Source organism: Artemia franciscana, chromosome 3 (assembly GCF_032884065.1).
Source record: "Artemia franciscana chromosome 3, ASM3288406v1, whole genome shotgun sequence".
NCBI classification, from domain to species: Eukaryota; Metazoa; Arthropoda; class Branchiopoda; order Anostraca; family Artemiidae; genus Artemia; species Artemia franciscana.
In genome coordinates this window covers 2368905-2390123 of record NC_088865.1, presented here as the reverse complement: position 1 = coordinate 2390123, position 21219 = coordinate 2368905, and the positions used below count along the sequence as shown (strand labels likewise).

Genomic DNA, 21219 nt, shown 5'->3' with positions numbered 1-21219 from the left:
TCAAATTAAAGGAGAATAAGACAAAAACAAAACTCTGGTGTTAGAATAGTTGCAAATTTAAGAATTGGTCTTTCATTGAACAGAAAGTAAAGGAGAATAAAGGAAAAGTAAAGGAAATTTGAACAGTCAAAGTAAAGGAGAATAAGAGAAAAACAAAATTCTGGTGTTAGAACATTATGATCAGAACGCAATAGTTTGATTTGTTATTTTTGCTGTTATTAGCTTATAATTTAAGACACCACAATGCTACAATGTTTTACTCATGGTAATGTACTTTATGTATCCCAAAATGAGTGGACTACATCAAAGCTTTGTAAGTAATCAAGTAGTTTTTTTTTCTAAAATAGGGGTGTGGTGCTTGAGCAATGGGCTACATTGAAACTTTGAAAGCAATCAAATAGTTTTTTGAAAGAAGGGCATGGTCCTTAGGCTTTGGGCTACGTTGAAACTTTGCAAGCAATTAAACAGCTGTTTGAAAGAAGCGTATGGTGCTCAAGCAGTGGGCTACAGTGAAAATTTGCAGGCAATCAAACAGTTTCTTGAAAGGAGGGTACTCAGCCAGTGGGACACAACACTGGCTAAAAAATCTATAAAACACACTACAAAATATCAAAAATTGAATATTTATATTTCTTATGTATTTGTAGAAAATAAATCTAAGGCTTATTTTATGTTACCATAGTTTATCTCATACATTACAATAGAAAACTCATTTTTACTTCAATAAAATATTGGCTAAAATCAAACAGGAACAAGGGTGGGGGGAGGTATGGCCTACTTGGAGAACCATGACATTAGAACATTCTAGAAAGATGTGCCATTCAAATTATAATAAAACTGCCATTTTGAAGGAAATATACTGGTTTTACTAATGTCTTTTTGTTATAGCATGTCTGAGCATGGTGAAGAATTCAAAATAAAGAGTCCTCCTGAAGATGCCATATCCAATATAACATTTGCTCCTAATAGTCAACAGTACCTGCTTGCTTCATCTTGGGACAAAACGGTTCGCCTGTATGACATTGTTGCCAACACTGAAAAGACAAAGTACGCACATGAAGGTGCTGTTTTAGATTGTTGTTTTCAAGATACTACGAAAGTCTGGAGTGGCGGTCTGGACAGGTGTCTAAAATCATTTGATGTCAACACTGGCTCAGGTTAGCCTCTTTCTTATGATGATTTTTAGCTCTTGTTCATGCTGTTTTTCTGCCAAGATCAGTCTGGTTATCTTTTTAAGCAACATATTGGGGTCTTCCTCTCCATAACATGATGTTTTTAACTATAAAAGGTATCAGAACTAAAACTCAAATATATATATATATATATATATATATATATATATATATATATATATATATATATATATATATATATATATATATATCTATCTATCTATATATATAAAAATAAGTTGTCTGTCTGTGGATGGATGGGTCAGGTGACGTCACCTGAAAAAACTGGATCAGGTGACGTCAAAACTGAAAAAACTAAAAAAGGCAAAAACTACAAAAAAACTAAAAACTAATAAAAAAAATAAAAAAGCTAAAAAACTAAAAAAACTAAAAAAAGGCAAAAACTACAAAAAAAAATAAAAACTAATAAAAAAGCTAAAAAACTAAAAAAACTAAAAAAAGGCAAAAACTACAAAAAAAACTAAAAACTAATAAAAAAAAATAAAAAAGCTAAAAAACTAAAAAAACTAAAAAAACTAAAAAAAAGGTAAAAAACTAAAAAAACTAAAAACTAAAAAAAAAGGAAAAAACTGAAAAATAAGCTAAAATAAAGGTAAAAACCAATAAAAAACTAAAAAAAAAACTGAAAAAACTAAAAAAAGGCAAAAACTACAAAAAAAAACTAAAAACTAATAAAAAAAGTAAAAAAGCTAAAAAACTAAAAAAAAACTAAAAAAACTAAAAAAAGGTAAAAAACTAAAAAAAATAAAAACTAAAAAAAAGGAAAAAACTGAAAAATAAGCTAAAATAAAGGTAAAAACCAATAAAAAACTAAAAAGAAAAAAAGGAAAAAACTAAAAAAAATTTTCATCTAAAAAACTAAAAAAAACTAAAAAAGGTAAAAACTAAAAGAACTAAAAAAGAAAAAAATAAATGACGAAACTCAAAGAGAAAGCGACCAGGACAAAAGGAATGTTCGATTAGCAATCAACAAAGCACCGGGACACAGGGAGTATAAATGACGACCAGGGCATAAGTAAAAAAAAAAAACTATCTATATATATAAAAATAAGTTGTCTGTGGATCTGTGGATCGTGGATCAGGTGACGTCACCTGAAAAAACTGGATCAGGTGACGTCAAAACTGAAAAAACTAAAAAAAGGCAAAAACTACAAAAAAAACTAAAAACTAATAAAAAAAAATACACCGGGATACAAATGACGACCGGGACACAGGGAATATAAATGACGACCGGGACACAGGGACACAACTACAACAGGGACACCGGGGGAAACAGGGGGATGTAAATGACGACCGGGACACCGGGACAGGGAATGGTCGATTAGCAATCACCATCAACAAAGCTCAAGGGCAATCATTAGAATCATGAGGTATAGATCTGAATACAGATTGTTTTCCCATGGACCATTATATGTTGCATGTTCAAGAGTTGGTAAACCTGACAATCTATTTATATGCAAAGACAATGGGACAGCAAAGAATGTTGTATAAGTTTTACGTAGTTAAAACCATATATATATATATATATATATATATATATATATATATATATATATATATATATATATATATATATATATATATATATATATATATATATATATATATATATATATCTATAGACAATGGGACAGCAAAGAATGTTGTATAAGTTTTACGTAGTTAAAACCATGTATATATATATATATATATATATATATATATATATATATATATATATATATATATATATATATCTATATTCACAGGTGGGACATAGGGACACAACTACAATGGCGCGTAACTATTATGGCGCGTAACGACTTACGCGCGCGGGGGGGCTTGGGGGGGGGCGCGAAGCGCCCCCACCAACTAGGTGTTGGGGTGGCGCGAAGCGCCACCCCAACAGCTAGTATATATATATATATATATATATATATATATATATATATATATATATATATATATATATATATATATATATATATATATATATATATATATATATATATATATATATATATATATATATATATATATATATATATATATATATATATATATATATATATATATATATATATATATATATATATATATATATATATATATATATATATATATATATATATATATATATATATCAAGACCCTGTGAATATCAAGTGAGTATCAAGACCCTGTGAATTCCAATGAATTCCAATCTTTGGTCACTATTCTTTAATTCCCACTTTTGAGTCACAAAATGTCCAATGTGGGATCAAAACTTTAGTCTTCATAGAAGAATGGTGTGAGAATAATAATTATCCCTAAAAGAGTTCATTGTTCCATAATTTGTTTGGAGGAGGGGGGGGGCTGAAATACAAAAAAAAATAATTACAGTGTCTCAATTTCCTCAGTTTTCAAAGTGAGTTTATTTGAGCAATTTTTTTTACAGGGATGTCTCCTGTAGATGCTTGAGGGGGAGGGGTCAACGGGGAATGTTCCCTTGGGATTAATACAAATAAGAAAAAAAGAAATCTTACTATTTAAATCTTGGTAAAAACAAAACTCTTGGTGGAAGATGCCTGTCCCCCTGCCATTGGGAAATGTCCCTGTTGGCACTTATGATATCCGCCCCCTGCCACTCAATCTTCTGTGCTGGAAAGCAAATGAATGTAATGTTTATATGTTTCACTTTATTTATGTAACAAGAGGGTAGCTATCTCCCGTAGCAGCCATATTGAATGTTTAGGCCAAAAGTATTCCCAAGATTGAAGGAAGAATTAAAAGGACTATAAATTAATCTGCCCTCCCTTCAAAATTTCCTTGTATGTCGAATTTTAACAGTTCGAAATAGGGATGAACCCTTTCAGATTGACAGTGGAAGAAATATGAAATTTTTAACTGGATATTTCGAACACATATACTGTGTCCTTCATAAGCAGTAAAACTAAATAAACGCAGCAGTAAAAATACCAGTTTTACTGCTGATGATGGACACTGTATATGTGTTCGAAATATCCAGTGAAAAATTTTTACATTTGTTTCACTGTCAATTAAAAGGTTTCATCCCTATTTTGGACGGTTACATTTTGGTCATGGAGAGGCAGTGTGGTCTTCGAAGTTATCTTTCCTTGTATGTTTATCTGAAGGCTCAAGGAGAGTTAGAAAATTGGGCAGATAAATGCACTCTTTGAGGCTTCAGCCTCTCCCCACCTTCATGGAGTTCCATCAACCCTCCTCCAAAATAGCTTATGCATAATTATGCTCCGCTGTATATGATTCTATCAAGCCAGAAATTAATCAAGTTAGTCAAGCGAAACTTTCCATAAATGGTTATATTCACTCGTTATTTTGTGTAGACTATGGGCGTCCATAGGAATAATTGTGCCACTGCCCCCAGTATGGGAATGTGCCACTGAATAGTCGTACATTCCCATACTGAACCAAAACAGAATAGTGAATAGTTTTGACAGTTTTAAATCGATTTACTATTGCTTAATTTTCATTTGATAGCTTTTTGACTTTTTTTCTAGACAAAATGGTTCTTTTGCCCCACAACTTGACAGAAAATACCACTGTGGTTTTGCATAATCTTTTCTAATACTGAAAAGTGGGTTAGGAATTCCAGTTCTTGCTGGAATGAGTCTCTTCCTGATATTCTAGGACCTTTCATTTGATACAGTCAGCCAATGAAAAAAGCAAATAAATAAATATATGTGATTGTCCTTGTCAGAAAAAATATAAGCTTCGAATTTTTGCATGTAGGGGCTTGAAACACCTTAAAAGTGTTCTCTGATATGCTGAATTTGATGGTACAATTTATACAAAATCACTCACCCTTCTGGAGGAATTTTCTCCTTATTCAAAATTGGGCAAATTTTGTCAGGCTTGTAACCAATGCTGAAACAAGTACTCCAAATTTTTACTTAAGTATTAAGTACTCATTGTTTTTTACTTAAATATCAAGTATTAATTACTTTCCCAATTCTCACTTAAGTATCAAGTTACCTGCAAAGTTTTACTTAAATAGTACTTCAAGTACTACTTAAATGCTTATTCTATATATTTTCACACATCTTTATATATATATATATATATATATATATATATATATATATATATATATATATATATATATATATATATATATATATATATATATATATAAATTTCATAATATAAATTTCATAAGAATCCCCCTAAACCACGGTTTATTGCTGGAGCAGCTAAATGTCCAACCCGCATTGCTGCTACTGACCTCTCTTTAATTTTAAAGGAAATTGTAAATAAACTTAAAACCTATTGTTCTGGTATTAACAATTCTTCGAATTTTAATCCATATTGGAGTGTTAATAATTCACTGCAGGTGATAGATTCTTTAACAATGGTTTCAGCTAAAAGAATTAAGTCTTTCGATTTTGCGACAATGTATACTAATTTATCACTTAATGTAGTGTTTGATAATTTAAAAACTGTTATCAAGAAATCTTTCCTCTTATCTAGTAATTAAATAAAAAAAAACAAGTTTTTTTAAATGAAAGTAAGGAGCGACATTAAAACTTAAAACGAACAGAAATTACTCCGTATATGAAAGGGGCTTTTCCTCCTCGACACCCCGCTCCTTACGCTAAAGTTTTTTATTAAGTATTTTTTTAGCGCAAGGAGTGGGGTGTCGAGGAGGAAAAGCCCCTTTCATATACGGAGTAATTTCTGTTCGTTTTAAGTTTTAATGTCGCTCCTTACTTTCATTTAAAAAAACTTATTTTTTTTATTTAATTTCTGAAAGTTTTTGAATTAATGCATGTCTGATTTTGGCTCTTCGTACATAAATTACTAAAATGAAATTTGTATATTAATTCTTTTTTTGGCTAAATGGCTTTCTCTTAGTTTTGATCAGACGATTTTGAGAAATAAGGGGTGGGGAAGGAGGTCTAGTTGCCCTCCAATTTTTCGGTTACTCAAAAAGGCAACTAGATCTTTTAATTTTTAACGAACGTTTTTATTAGTAAAAAAAAACGTAACTTAAGAATTAACTTACGTAACAAACGTACATAACTTACGTAACTTACGTTACGTTTTATCCCAATTCTTTAAGAATGACCCCTGAATCAGAAAGGCCGTAGAATAAATAGTTGAAATTATTTAAAAAAATTTTAGCACAAAGAACAAAGTATTTATCTCCTCCTAAATACCTCGCTCTTTATGCTAAAGTATTTTTAGAACCCTGCATATGCGTAATAATCTCTGTTCGTTTTAAGTTTTAATGCTTCTCGTTACTTTCAATTGAAAAAACTTTTTCATGTTTATATTTTCATTGTTTTTTTTTATAGTAATGCTAGAAAGTCCTGCGTCCTTTTCATTGAATTTCTCTTCCCCCATGAAATACTCCTCCAAGGAAAGATCCTCCCATATAGCCCCCTCCCCTGAACCCCACACCCAAACCAAAAAAATCCCCCTGATAACGTCGGTACACTTCCCAGTAACCATTACTGTATGTAAACATTGGTCAAAGTTTGTAACTTGCAGCCCCTCCCCCAGGGACTGTGGGGGGTAAGTCTTCCCCAGAACATAGTTATTATGGTTTTCGACTATGCGCAACAAAATGGCTATCTCAAAATTTTGATCCGTTGACTCTGGGAATAAAATGAGCGTGGGAGGGGGCCTAGGTGCCCTCCAATTTTTTTGGTCACTTAAAAAGGGCACTAGAACTTTTTATTTCCGTTAGAATGAGCCCTTTTGCAACACTCTAGGACCACTTGGTCGATACGATAACCCCTGGGAAAAAAAAACAAATAAACACGCACCCGTGATTTGTCTTCTGGTAAAAAATACGAAATTCCACATTTTTGTAGATTGGACCTTGGAATTTTTTCTATAGGGTTCTCTGATACGCTGAATGCGATGGTGTAATTTTCGTTAAGATCCTATAACTTTTAGGGGGTGTTACCCCCTATTTTCCAAAATAAGGCAAATTTTCTCAGGCTCGTAACTTTTGATGACAAAGACTAAATTTGATAAAATTTATATATTTAAAATCAGCATAAAAATTCGATTCTTTTGATATATCTTTTAGTATTGAAATTCCGTTTTTTAGAGTTTCGTTTACTATTGAGCCGGGTCGCTCCTTACTACAGTTCGTTATCACGAACTGTTTGAAAGGTTCTTAAAAATAGACATTTATAATAAAAAAGCTATATGGATAAATTGCTTTAATACTACAGTTAACTTGAGATGTTACAGCTTGGATATGATTTTTGAGTTATTAGAATTTGTTTCATACAATACTTATATAAGATTTGGGGGTGATTTGTACAAGCAAATTGTGGGAATTCCCATGGGGGGGGGGGAATGCCAGCCCATTTATAGCTGACTTGTTTCGTATATGAAATATATGAAAAGATATTTAGATGATATTTTGGTCTTAAATTGTAAGGATTTCATTGATATTTCTAAAAATATATATCCATCAGAGATTATTCTTGAGCCTAGTCATGGCGCTGGTCATGAAGATCATTTCTTAGATTTAAATATTAATATTTGTGATAATAATAAATTAAGTTTTAAAATGTATAATAAAACGGATGATTTCGATTTTGAAGTGATTAGTTTCCCATTCCCTGAAAGTAATATACACTCAAATATCACATATTCAGCGTTTTTCTCACAGTTACTTTGTTATGCGAGGATTTGTAGTAATTATATTGATTTTAAAAATAGATGTAAAATCTTAAGCCAAAAATTGATATCACGAGGTTTTTCTGCAAATAAATTAACTTGGCAATTTAAAAAATTTAGTTTTCATTATAACGAACTTTTAAATAACTATCAAAAGAATTATCTAGAAATACTTAAAGAAATTTTCAACTAATTTTGGAGGTTCGAGAAATGTTGTCGCAGCGCCATTTATTTTGAATTGTGTTTCTAATTGAGCGGATTTTCTTAGAAATTAGCCACATGGTAAAGATGAATTCTATAATTGTTTAGTTTATTCAGGTTTTTTGCAATGTGTTAATATTTGTGATTTGGTGAAATTTATAATATTTAGTTTACCTATTGTTGCTAAAGGGAGGGATATATTAACAGGATAAGCTTGTTTTGGTTTTACTTGGTTGTTTTACATTTGCTGTTTTTTTTTTTCTTTCATATGCATGTATTTTGGGGGTGATACCTGACGCGGGGATGCCATGGATATTCTGTGGTAGCCACAACACTGTGCTGGGTTGAGAATTTAGAATGGCGAAACCCTATATAGGCCAGTGTATTCTCCTGATGAGCCCTTATGTTGGGTTTTGTCTCTGAATTATTTGTCTATATTATTTTTTCTATTGTTTGGTAAATGACGACTTATACTTATTGACGACATGACTGCCTGTCCATGGATTATTCTTTATGGTTGATTGTGTGTGGCTATGCTGTTTGACCTATGTGATTGTATGGATGAGTAGGGTTAAGGCCTTATTCAAGTGCTTGTCTATATTAATCACTAATTTAGGGAAACAGTCTTCCTTTTCTCCTTCTGTCTCTCTTATTTTTTTCTTTTTTTTGTGTTTGTGCTGTTGCATTGGTGATTTCTCTTTTCATGATATATATATATATATATATATATATATATATATATATATATATATATATATATATATATATATATATGTGTGTGTGTGTGAGTGTATTTCTGATATCAAGCCCATGCTACCTTTTTGTTAAAGCCATTCTGAAGGCTTCTTAGCCCTTTCCCTTGCCTATCAAATGTCCCCTGTCATTCCTCTCCCAGAAATCCTAATCAAGAACTCGACTTTCCATTTTATCGTTTTTATGGCACTTGGTATTAACCAAGTGACATATAGCAATTGCAAATTCTGTCGGTTTGTCGGTCAAGGTTTTGCTACTTTAGGCCATTCCAGGTAAGCTAGGACGATGAAATTTGACAGGCGTATCAGGGACCGGACCATATTAAATTATAGTCGTTTTTCCGATTTGACTATCTGGGGGAGAGTGGGGGCCCCGTTAATTTGGAAAAAATAGAAAAATGGAAGTATTTTTAACTTACAAACGTTTGATCAGATCTTAATGAAATTTAACGTTTGGAATAATATCGTGTCTCAGAGCAGTTATTTTAAATCCTGACCGGATCTGGTGACATTGGGGGGGGGGAGTTAGGAGGGGAAAACTAAAATCTCGGAAAACACTTAGAGTGGAGGGATCGGGATGAAACTTGACGGGCAAAATATGCACAAGTCCTTGATAAATGATTGACATAACCGGAACGGATATGTTCTTTTTGGGGGAGTTGGGGGTGGGGGATTAATTCTAAAAAATTAGAAAAAATTAGGCATTTTTAACTTACGAACGGGTGATCGGATCTCAATGAAATTTGATATTTAGAAGGATACCGTGTCTCACAGCTCTTATTTTAAATCCCGACCGGATCTGGTGACATTGGGGGGAGGTGGGAGGGGAAACATAAAATCTTGGAAAACACTTAGAGGGGAGGGATCGGGATGAAACTTGGCGGGAAAAATAAGCACAAGTACTAGATACGTGGTTTACATAACTGGAGCGGATCCACTCTCTTTAGGGTAGTTGGGTGGGGGGGGTTAATTCTGAAAAATTAGAAAAAAATGAGGTACTTTTAACTTACGAATGGGTGATCGGATCTCAATGAAATTTGGTATTTAGAAGGATAGCGTGTCTCAAAGCTCTTGTTTTAAATCCCGACTGGATCTGGTGACATTGGGGGGAGTTTGGGATGGGGGAACCTAAAATCATGGAAAACGCTTAGATTGGAGGGATCGCGATGAAAATTGGTGGGAAAAATAAGCAGAAGTCTTATATACGTGATTTACATAATTGGAACGGATCCTCTCTATTGGGGGGGGGGGGGGTTAATTATGAAACATTGGAAAAAATGACGTATTTTTAACTTACGAAGGATTGATCGTATCTTCATAAAACTTCATATTTAGATAGACCTCGTAACTCAAATCTCTTATTTTAAATCTCAACCGGATCCAGCGTCATTGGGGGTGGTTGGGGGGGGACCAGAAATCTTAGAAAATACTAAAAGCGGAAAGATCTTGTGCTTTAAACCTCTAATTTCAAATTCCGACAAGATCCTGTGATATTGGGTGAAGATGGAGGGGGAAACCGGAATTTTTGGAAAACGTGAAAATTGGGGCATTTTTATCTAACGAACGGATTTTAATGAAATTTGATATTTAGAAGGAATTCATGTCTCAGAGCTCTTATTGCAAATTCCGACCAGATCTTTTGACATTGGGGGGGGGGATCTTGGAAAACATTTGGAGTGGAGGAATTGTGATGAAGCTTGGTGGATAGAATAAGCAAATGTCCTTGGTACGTGATTGACGTAACCGTAATTGATTCTCTCTCTTTGGGGAGTTAGGGTGTGGGGTATAGTGATTTTGTGAGTTTGGTGTTTCGGGACGTGCTAGGACGATGAAAATTGGTAGGCGTGTCAGGGAGCTGCACAAATTGACTTGATAAAGTCGTTTTCCCAGATTCGACCATCTGGGTGGCTAAAGGAAGAGGAAACATTAAATAAATCGGGTATTTGTAGCTTACGAGTGGGTGATCGGATCTTAAGGAATTTTGATATTTAGAAGGACATCGTGACTCAGAGCTCTTATTTTAAATCCTGACCGGCATTAAACTTCTGATTTTCCTTATAAATCAATCTATGGATTCTTAGAATTTTGTTATAGATCATACCATATGAGCTCTTGGCTCGTAGCTCTTCTTGCCTCGTCACAAGTGCCATATGAGTTCTTAGCTCTTGTTAACTGTTTCCCTCGTTTGGCTGGTACGCACCCAATGAAGCCAAAAAAATTAACTGAACTGATTTTCAACGCAACGGCTTGAAAGGAAAAGACTATCAAGACAATTAAGTGCAGTCAAAAAATCCTGATTGGATCAGACAGATCACATGACAGTATTAACACAGTGCACGTAGAATTGAACTTCTAGCGATTAGTATTCCGTCATATCTGGGTCGTTTGAAAAAATACAGGGTTATTCTGAAACATGTGGGAATGGTGGAAAAAATAGGGAAAATAAAAAAAAAAAACTTCGGATCGACCTTAAAACAGATTAAAGGGAATAAAGTAATTCGGCCTCTCATTCAATAAGTAAAAACCTTAGCAACAAAAAAAAAACTCAGTTTTAAAAGTAAGGAGGCAAGTGATTCAGTTGCAGACTTTTTTAATAAGAGGAATCAAAGCTCAATAAAAAGGAGCAGCAAAAATCGATACTTTCGACAGCTAGGTGAAGGTTGTCAGCGTGTTGAAAGAAAAGAACAATTTGAAAATGAAGTCTTGATTCATGCTTTGACGACATGTCTCACCCTCGACACCTTTCAACGAATCTGCCTCAAGTTTTTAAATTATTACATAAAAAAAAGGTTTTTTTTAACTGCAAGTAAGGAGCGACATTAAAACTTAAAACGAACAGAAATTATTCCTTATATAGAAGGGGTTGACCACTCATCAACGCCTCACTCTTTACGCTAAAGTTTGACTCTTTTTCACGACTTTACTTTTAAAAAAATAAAAAAAACCTTAGCGTAAAGAGCGAAACGTTGAGGAGGGATCAGCCCCTTTTATATACGGAATAATTTCTGTTCGTTTCAAGTTTTAATGTCACTCCGTACTTGCAGTTAAAAAAACTTGTTTTATTTAATTTCTGAACGTTTTTTTTTAAATTAATGCGTGTTTTGAATTTGGCTCACCGCATATGAATAATTAAAACGAAATTTGTATATTATTATTATTATTTTTTTTTTTTTGCTAAATGGCTTTCTCATAGTTTTGATTGATCGATTTTGATAAAAACTGGGGTGGGCAAGGGGGCCTACTTGCCCTCCAATTTTTGGCTACTTAAAAATGCAACTAGATTTTTTTTTCACACGAACGTTTTTGTTAGTAATAAATATACGTACCTTATAAGAGTTTCTAGTCCAGGGTGGTAGGCCTAACAAGAACTTACAAAATATAACTTTTAAACAAAATTAAACCAAGTGATAATCATACTATAATCTTTTTCGTCATAAACAAATACCTTATTTCACATCCAAAAATAGAACATGGAGCTATATCTGAGTTTACTCTAAATCCGAAGGCAATATTTTCTTGTACATTTCCAAAGCACACGCACAAATAATTTTCGTGTCAAAGGTAAAGTATTTGAAAAACAAGTTCATTATCAGTATCTTAAGTAATAAGTATTTCGTAATCTTACTTAAGTATAATAAGCACACCCTAGAGTTTTTACTTAAGTACAAGAACAAGTAGCGGAAAATTTTGCTTAAGTAGTACTTCAAGTAAGTGCTTGTAACATTTGACTGGCAACTTCAAACCAAATGAAACCAAAATAAAAACTGGCTAAACGTCATTAACTACAATTAAATGGGAAACACTGAATTAAATTTCGTTTGATACTCTAGTGAAGGTATGTTGACTTCTTAAACTAGCATCCAAAAAGCTGTCCTTAGTGCCAAAATATGAATAAAAAATAAATAATGTAGTGAAAGTCGATTTGACAGTATAAAAAAAGAAAAACCTTTAAAAGCAACTGCTGAAATAGAGCATTTATCTATATATATAAAAATAAGTTGTCTGTCTGTGTGTCGAGTGACGTCACTGTCCGCAAATGACGTCTGAATTATTTCATCATATACCAATTCAAAAACGAATGTATTCAAGCCGAAGTAGCTCAGTTGGTAAAGCGTTATGTTCCAGGTTCTAGGTCCGAGAGGGTCCAGGTTCGAATCTCGGCTTTAGCATCAATACAAAAGAAGAAAAAAGACTAAAAAAGGTAAAAACTACAAAAAGACTTAAAAAGGTAAAAAACTAAAAACTAAAATAGAAAAAAAACTAAAAAAAGGTAAAAACTACGAAAATAAAAAGAAAAAAAAACTAAAAACTAATAAAAAACTAAAAAACTGAAAAGAAAAAAAACTAAAAACTGAAAAGAAAAAAAAACTAAAATAAGGAAAAAAACTGAAAAATAAAGGAGAAAAAGAAAACTAAAAAAAAATAAAAGGAAAAAAGAAAAAAACTAAAAAAAATAAATGTATTCAAGCCAAAATAGCCGAGTTGGTAAAGCGTTATGTTTCAGGTTCTAGGTTTGAGATGTTCCGGGTTCGAACCTTGGCTTTAGCATTACTACAAAAGAAGAAGTGCCCACACCAACTAGACCCCAACAGCTTGTTACTGTATAATAATAACTATTGTCTTTCTTATTTTGATAGGAAGGAAAATTGAGAACGAGTCTTGACTGAAGTACCTGCTTTATTCTCTCTTTTTCAAATTTCTGTGGTTTACCTTTTTCTGTCTTTGTTCTCCCACATTGTTCTTGTTTTGGGTGAAGTGGTTTTATCTCTCTCTCTTTTTCTTTCTTTCTATTTGGTAAACAAAACTTTGAAATCATGCTTCGTTTCTTTTGATTTTAAATGTTTAGATGGTAATGTAATCTTCCTCTTCATTGCTCGTTTCTACTTATATAATATCTCTTAATTTATTGTAGAGGCAATTATTGGCAGACATGAAGATGCTATTCGTTGTGTAGAGTTTTCCCCGGAATGCCACTTTATCATTACGGGCAGCTGGGACCAGACTGTAAAAACATGGGACCACAGGACTAATGCTTGCACTTTTTCATTTCCGCAAAATGGAACGGTATTTTTTTGCTTTTCTATACAATATATAGCTAACTTTAATTATTTTTTGAGCCTGTTTTTAAATTTTTGGTTACCATGTTATTTATTATATCATATCCTTTGTCAAAAGATGTGTGGGCTACACCATCTTAAATATGAGGATGCAGCTTTTGTCAAAAATTGTATTCTATTTAAATAGTAGGCTTTTAATAGTTACAAAAGACCCTAGATTTTGCAATTTAATTTCAAATAATTAAACAACTCTTCATGGTGTTCCAGTGCCCTGCTAGTGGCAAAAAAAAAACAAACAACAACGTTTTTCACTGATTAAAGCCTATTGACGTACAATCTAATTTACATAAAGCCAAGGGTGCAAGATAAGTCTATTATTGCTTGCTAATAAACACATAAAGAAAAAGTAGAGAGAGAAAATTAAAGAAACATGTGAAGGAAAAATCAACTTTTGAACTAGAGAAAGAATACAGAATACTAGTAGATAATTCCAAATTGCCAAAAATTAAGCAGACGATTTAAAATCTTCTAAAACATATCCTTCTCTAGTGAATTCACAACATGAAAAAGGGACCAAGATAGAGTTGAGAAAGGGAACTGTATAAAGCAATTGTATAAAAAGAAAAAAATAGGGGAAAGAACGTGCCGTTGTAAAGCAAAGGATTTTCTTTTGCATGAAAATTACCAAAGTTGAGTATTGTTTGACTATTAGTATGAATATCTCAACCAAGGGGATTGATTATAATTATTATTATCAGGGAGGAATCACTAACTAAGCTGAAGTTTAGGCCCATTGCTTTACTCCTCCCCCCCCCAAAAAAGAACTAATCAACGGTTTGAGGATTAGGGGCAGAATTTTCCATCTTTATCACATACCTTGCCAGAAACCTATGCAACCTATAAACCTTGATAAACCTTGAAACCTTGCCAGAAACCTTTGATAAACTTATGTGAAAATGACTTAGCTTTATGGAAGCTAAAAAATTTCTGCATAAGCACCAATTTGGTTTCCGCTCTAAGCACACAACAGAACAAGCTTGTGCAGTTATATTAAATTTCATTAATAGTGTCCTGGAATCTGGTAAAATACCTGCTGCTATTTTTCTTCCCATCTTGATCACATACCTTGCCAGCTGCCGGACCTTACCTTCTCCCCAACATCTTCCAGCTTATGAAATGTGTTCAGTCGGTTTTCGACCCCGTCCGGACACTCATCTATTAGATGAGTTATTCTTGCTTCCTCGGCCATCTGATATTTTCTGCAAGTTGGGGAATCAGCTCTTTCAATTCTTGTGGGATGACCCTGAAAATTGACTTCTGAAAAATGACTCTAATACCCATAATAGCTTCAATAATCATTTTTATTTCAGAGCTCTTCAGTCTAAGGTGTTTTGTCAGCATGGGATAAAACTTTAGAAAGGAAATTCCACGCCTTTAGATTTCAAACAATGGAAATAGAATTCAAAGGGCTTCTGTTTACAAAACATAAACATTTAAGGTCGTAGTCTATGTCTTTGACTTCCTGTTTCGGGAATTAATTTTTTTTGTCCTAAAATGAAGAAGATAATCATTATAACGCTAGCCTTTTTCAAGGACCCTTTCGTGCATGCATCCATAGGCAATGTTTGATGTTTTGAAGTATGTCCTGTTGACTCTTTTACCACCGTACCATAGAAATAAACCCCCCTCCCATTAAACAAAACCCATAAAAAAATAGGCAGACTATAAAAAAGGAATTACAGAGCAATCACCAAATCTGGACTTTTGTTAGGAAATTTGTGTTTCAAATAAAAATCCAAGCTCTTTGTAATAACTTTTGGATTAGTTAAAAAAAAAAGGGAAAATATTTTAAGAGATACAAAAATATTTTTCACAGCAAAGAAGCCATAGGTTTCTTACAATCTAAACAGTTATTTTTAAGAAAGTAAATTTTTATTTTTAAAATCTTAAAGAATATTTTGTCAATTTGTGTATTATTTACTGTAAAAAGAAGCCTAATGGTCAATAATTGTTATTTGTTCTTTATTATTATTATTCTTTTTGTTCTTTTGACTCTGTTTGACTGTTTAGTTTGAATAGTTGATATTTCATGTCAGTGTATAATTTTGTATGAAGTTGACTATGGGTGTGATTTTCATGTATTTTCTATGTTTAGTGCCTAATTTTTATCAGAATTTAAAACAAAACTTCCAGAAATGACTATAGTATGACTATAATAATAACCAATAAGTCATTATTATATGACTAATAATGGCTATAAATGTGAAGATCTGTATTAAGGGATGAAATACCGTATAGGAAATGCCTATAATATAATTATAATAACAACCAGTAAGTCATTATTATGTGACTAGTAATGACTATAAATATCAATATCTGTATGAAGGGATGGAATACAGTATAGGAAATGACTGTAATATAACTATAATAATGACGAATAAGTCATTCGGGACTAATAATGGCTAAAAATATTAAGATCTGTATGAAGGGATGGAATATCGTAAAGGAAATTACTATAACATAACTATAATAACAACCAATAAGTCATTATTATGTGACTAATAACGACAATACATATAAAGATCTGTATGAAGGGATGAAACACCATATAGGAATTGACTATAATGTAACTTTAATGTTTACCAATAAGTCATTATTATGTGACTACTAATGACTATAAATATGAAAATCTGTTTGAAGGATTTGGAACTGTCACCTAACCAATATTTTAAATTAAAACCTTCCTCAACTACTTAATTAACACAAAATACCGTAAAAAGTTTTGGTGTTATAATATATAAATAAACAACTTGAAATAAACCATGCATTGGAAATTGTCTAATGAATGCTTAAGTACTCGTTTCACTTACCGTAAATCAAATACCGTAAACCGTAACAGGTTTACGGTATTTGCTGGTGTTTCCAGGTTTGCTGGAAACACCAGCAAAGTTTTGATGCTTTAACATACAAATAAGCAACTTGAAAATAACCATGCATTGGAAATTGTCTAATAGATGCTTGAGTACTCGTTTGACAGACCGGAGATCAAACACCGTAAACTATAAACACCAAAAAATTTTTGGCGTCATAATTCATAAAAAACTTGAAACAAAACTATGTATTGGATATTGTCTAATGAATGCTTAAATACTCTTTTGACTGACAGTAAATCAAACACTGTAAATTGATACCTAACAAATTTTTGGTGTTATAATATTTAAATAAACAACTTGAAGGAAACCAAGCGTTGGAAATTGTCTAATGAATGCTTAAGTACTCGTTTCACTTACCGTAAATCAAACACCGTAAACCATAAACACCAAAAAATTTTTGGCGTCATAATTCATAAAAAACTTGAAACAAAACTATGTATTGGATATTGTCTAATGAATGCTTAAATACTCTTTTGACTGACAGTAAATCAAACACTGTAAATTGATAACTAACAAATTTTTGGTGTTATAATATTTAAATAAACAACTTGAAGGAAACCAAGCGTTGGAAATTGTCTAATGAATGCTTAAGTACTCGTTTCACTTACCGTAAATCAAACACCGTAAACCATAAACACAAAAAAATTTTTGGCGTCATAATTCATAAAAAACTTGAAACAAAACTATGTATTGGATATTGTCTAATGAATGCTTAAATACTCTTTTGACTGACAGTAAATCAAACACTGTAAATTGATAACTAACAAATTTTTGGTGTTATAATATTTAAATAAACAACTTGAAGGAAACCAAGCGTTGGACATTGTCTAATGAATGCTTAAGTACTCGTTTCACTTACCGTAAATCAAACACCGTAAACCATAAACACCAAAAAATTTTTGGCGTCATAATTCATAAAAAACTTGAAACAAAACTATGTATTGGATATTGTCTAATGAATGCTTAAATACTCTTTTGACTGACAGTAAATCAAACACTGTACATTGATACCTAACAAATTTTTGGTGTTATAATATTTAAATAAACAACTTGAAGGAAACCAAGCGTTGGACATTGTCTAATGAATGCTTAAGTACTCGTTTCACTTACCGTAAATCAAACACCGTAAACCATAAACACCAAAAAATTTTTGGCGTCATAATTCATAAAAAACTTGAAACAAAACTATGTATTGGATATTGTCTAATGAATGCTTAAATACTCTTTTGACTGACAGTAAATCAAACACTGTAAATTGATAACTAACAAATTTTTGGTGTTATAATATTTAAATAAACAACTTGAAGGAAACCAAGCGTTGGACATTGTCTAATGAATGCTTAAGTACTCGTTTCACTTACCGTAAATCAAACACCGTAAACCATAAACACCAAAAAATTTTTGGCGTCATAATTCATAAAAAACTTGAAACAAAACTATGTATTGGATATTGTCTAATGAATGCTTAAATACTCTTTTGACTGACAGTAAATCAAACACTACATTGATACCTAACAAATTTTTGGTGTTATAATATTTAAATAAACAACTTGAAGGAAACCAAGCGTTGGACATTGTCTAATGAATGCTTAAGTACTCGTTTCACTTACCGTAAATCAAACACCGTAAACCATAAACACCAAAAAATTTTTGGCGTCATAATTCATAAAAAACTTGAAACAAAACTATGTATTGGATATTGTCTAATGAATGCTTAAATACTCTTTTGACTGACAGTAAATCAAACACTGTAAATTGATAACTAACAAATTTTTGGTGTTATAATATTTAAATAAACAACTTGAAGGAAACCAAGCGTTGGAAATTGTCTAATGAATGCTTAAGTACTCGTTTCACTTACCGTAAATCAAACACCGTAAACCATAAACACAAAAAAATTTTTGGCGTCATAATTCATAAAAAACTTGAAACAAAACTATGTATTGGATATTGTCTAATGAATGCTTAAATACTCTTTTGACTGACAGTAAATCAAACACTGTAAATTGATAACTAACAAATTTTTGGTGTTATAATATTTAAATAAACAACTTGAAGGAAACCAAGCATTGGAAATTGTCTAATGAATGCTTAAGGACTAGTTTCACTGACCTTATGTACAATAAGCTGTAAAAAAAAAAGTGGTTCGATTCCTCTTTCTGCGGCTATAATGAAAGAAAGGTTATGGTGACTAGGTCATCTATTATGGATGAAGGATGACATTGGCAAAGATTTGGGTTTTCCGCCATCTATCTATGGCTAATCTCCGAATGGGCAATGGGAAGAGTTGTATTAAAGATTTAGAGAAAATTGGAATCTTATGAAAGGGAATTTAGAGGGAAGCTTTGAATGGATAGAAGTGTGAGCAGTTGTCTAAATGCGGCAGTAAATTGATAGTAGTATTAGACAATACAACCTTCAATTTATTTATCTGTAATTCTTGCTTAGGATTTTTTGAGAAATGCGATATAGTTGCGGGATCTTGTTTCCTTCAGAGGCCTTTATGTCCCCCATTCCTCCCCGCCGCTCCGCCGAAATCCGAATTTTTTCTGAATTCTATGCTCGTCTTATTCAAGTCACAGTACATATTAGGCTATCAAATCATAGTGTTTTGACTGAGTGTTCAAATTTTTCCTGAAATCTGAATCGTAATCTGACAATTTAGCTCTTAAGCAGAAAAGCTGAAGAAAAATTAGCAAAAATATTCCAATAATAAACCTATGCTAATTGAAAACCAAGCAAAAATTACACCAACTAAAAAGAAATTTTCCAAAGGAAGTTTTCCAAAGATGCTTTCAGTAAAGATCTATACAAATTCTTGCACAGAGATTGGGGAATGAGGGGTAGCAGCCCCCGTATTAGATAAAGCTATTCCTGATTGTGTTTAATTTTAAAGTTTGACCTAGTTTTATTTAAAAAAAATATTGTTTTTTTATTCAATGCTAAAACATACCGCCGATGTGACAATACCTTCAAATTTAGTTGCAAAAACTTAAATGGAGAAAATAACTCGGTAAAGTAATTGATTATATCAAATCCCAAAATACTTAAGTGAAAAGTTAAGCTGAAAAAAACTTAAGAAATATTCAGCCTATAATAAAATTATCAATTAAGAAACGGAAAGAAGCCAGCTTAAAAATATATATATAAAAAAAAAAAAAAAAAAATCAAAGATGCTCTCTGCCAAGCTCTAGTCAAAGTCTATCTCAAAAGAGGGTTGAAGGGCTGAGGGTGTAGCAGCCCCCATTTTAAAAGATTTTTCATACTAAAATATACAACACATGTGGCGTTACCTTCAACTCTTTAACTGAATCTTAAAAATTAAAATAAAGAAATTAAATGAGTAAAGTGATTGATTACTTCAAGCCTCATATTGAAAAGAAATAGAAAGGGATCCTCAACGGTTGACAAAATACATTAAGAGTGAAAAAGGGAGGGAAAAGACAAAAAAAAATCTAACAATAAAATAGACCGATAATTTGTTCAGTAAAATCAGAAACTGAAAAAAGCGAGACAAGATTAATACCACTATTTAATATTGAAAAATATACATTGTAATAATAAAAAATAAATTATATTAAAAAATATTATACAAAAAGTAAATAAAATATATGTAATAAAAAGCAAAAAGAACTATAATAGTGAAAAAAGAGGAAAAGATAAAACAATCTAACAGGAAAATAGACCATAAATTTGTTAAAGGGAGACAAGATTAATATCACTAAAAATTTTTACTTCTATAATGGTAAGTAAAGTATGATTCTCCAGGACCAAGGTAAAATAGTCAAAATTAATACCACCCAAAATCAAATAATAATTCGGGAAGAATCCAATAGCAGCCAGAATCGGAACTATCCCAGATTAGCCGAGGGCCGGTAAGGTTAATCTGCAAAAGAGAAGACAATATGCAAAATTTACTGAATATTTGTATTTCGTTTTTGTTATTAATAATTTTCCATTTATTAAGTTTATTACAATTCATTATAACTGTGATAAATGTTATAAGTTTATTATAACTGATAATGCAAGGTACTGCACTTAGGGCACAACAACCCCCACCATCCCTTCCGGTCCGGTTGGAAGCAGTTGCCGAGGAGAGAGACTTAGGCGTCATTGTGGACAAGGATTTAAAATTCCACGGCCACATTCAGGCTCAGGTTGCAAAAGCTAATCGAGCTCTTGGACTCGATTTGGACTCGATTTGTAACCAGAAAGTCTTGTGTGGTTACAAAACTTTATAAATCCCTTGTCCGTCCCAACCTTGAGTTTGGCTTGACTTTGGCCTTTCCCCAAAATAAAATGGACACAAGAGCCCTTGGAAGTGTCCAAACGAGAGCAACCAAACTGGTCCGTGGCTTAAATAATGCCCCTTACCAGGATCTTTTAAGGTCTCTGAGACTTCCAACCCTCACGTATCGAAGGTATAGAGGAGATGTGATCATGGC

At 32.2% G+C, this 21219-nt stretch overlaps 1 protein-coding gene across 1 annotated transcript in view; it reads left to right on the top strand.

Moving 5' to 3' along the window:
• The first annotated feature begins 860 nt into the window (after positions 1-860).
• The window catches only part of LOC136024743 (mitotic checkpoint protein BUB3-like), a 58466-nt gene continuing 38107 nt past the window's right edge, over positions 861-21219 (top strand). The window contains exons 1-2 of the mRNA XM_065700181.1: positions 861-1157; positions 13697-13848. Coding sequence (XP_065556253.1) covers positions 872-1157; positions 13697-13848 — 438 coding nt within the window. The 5' untranslated portion in view covers positions 861-871. The remainder of the gene's footprint in view (positions 1158-13696; positions 13849-21219) is intronic.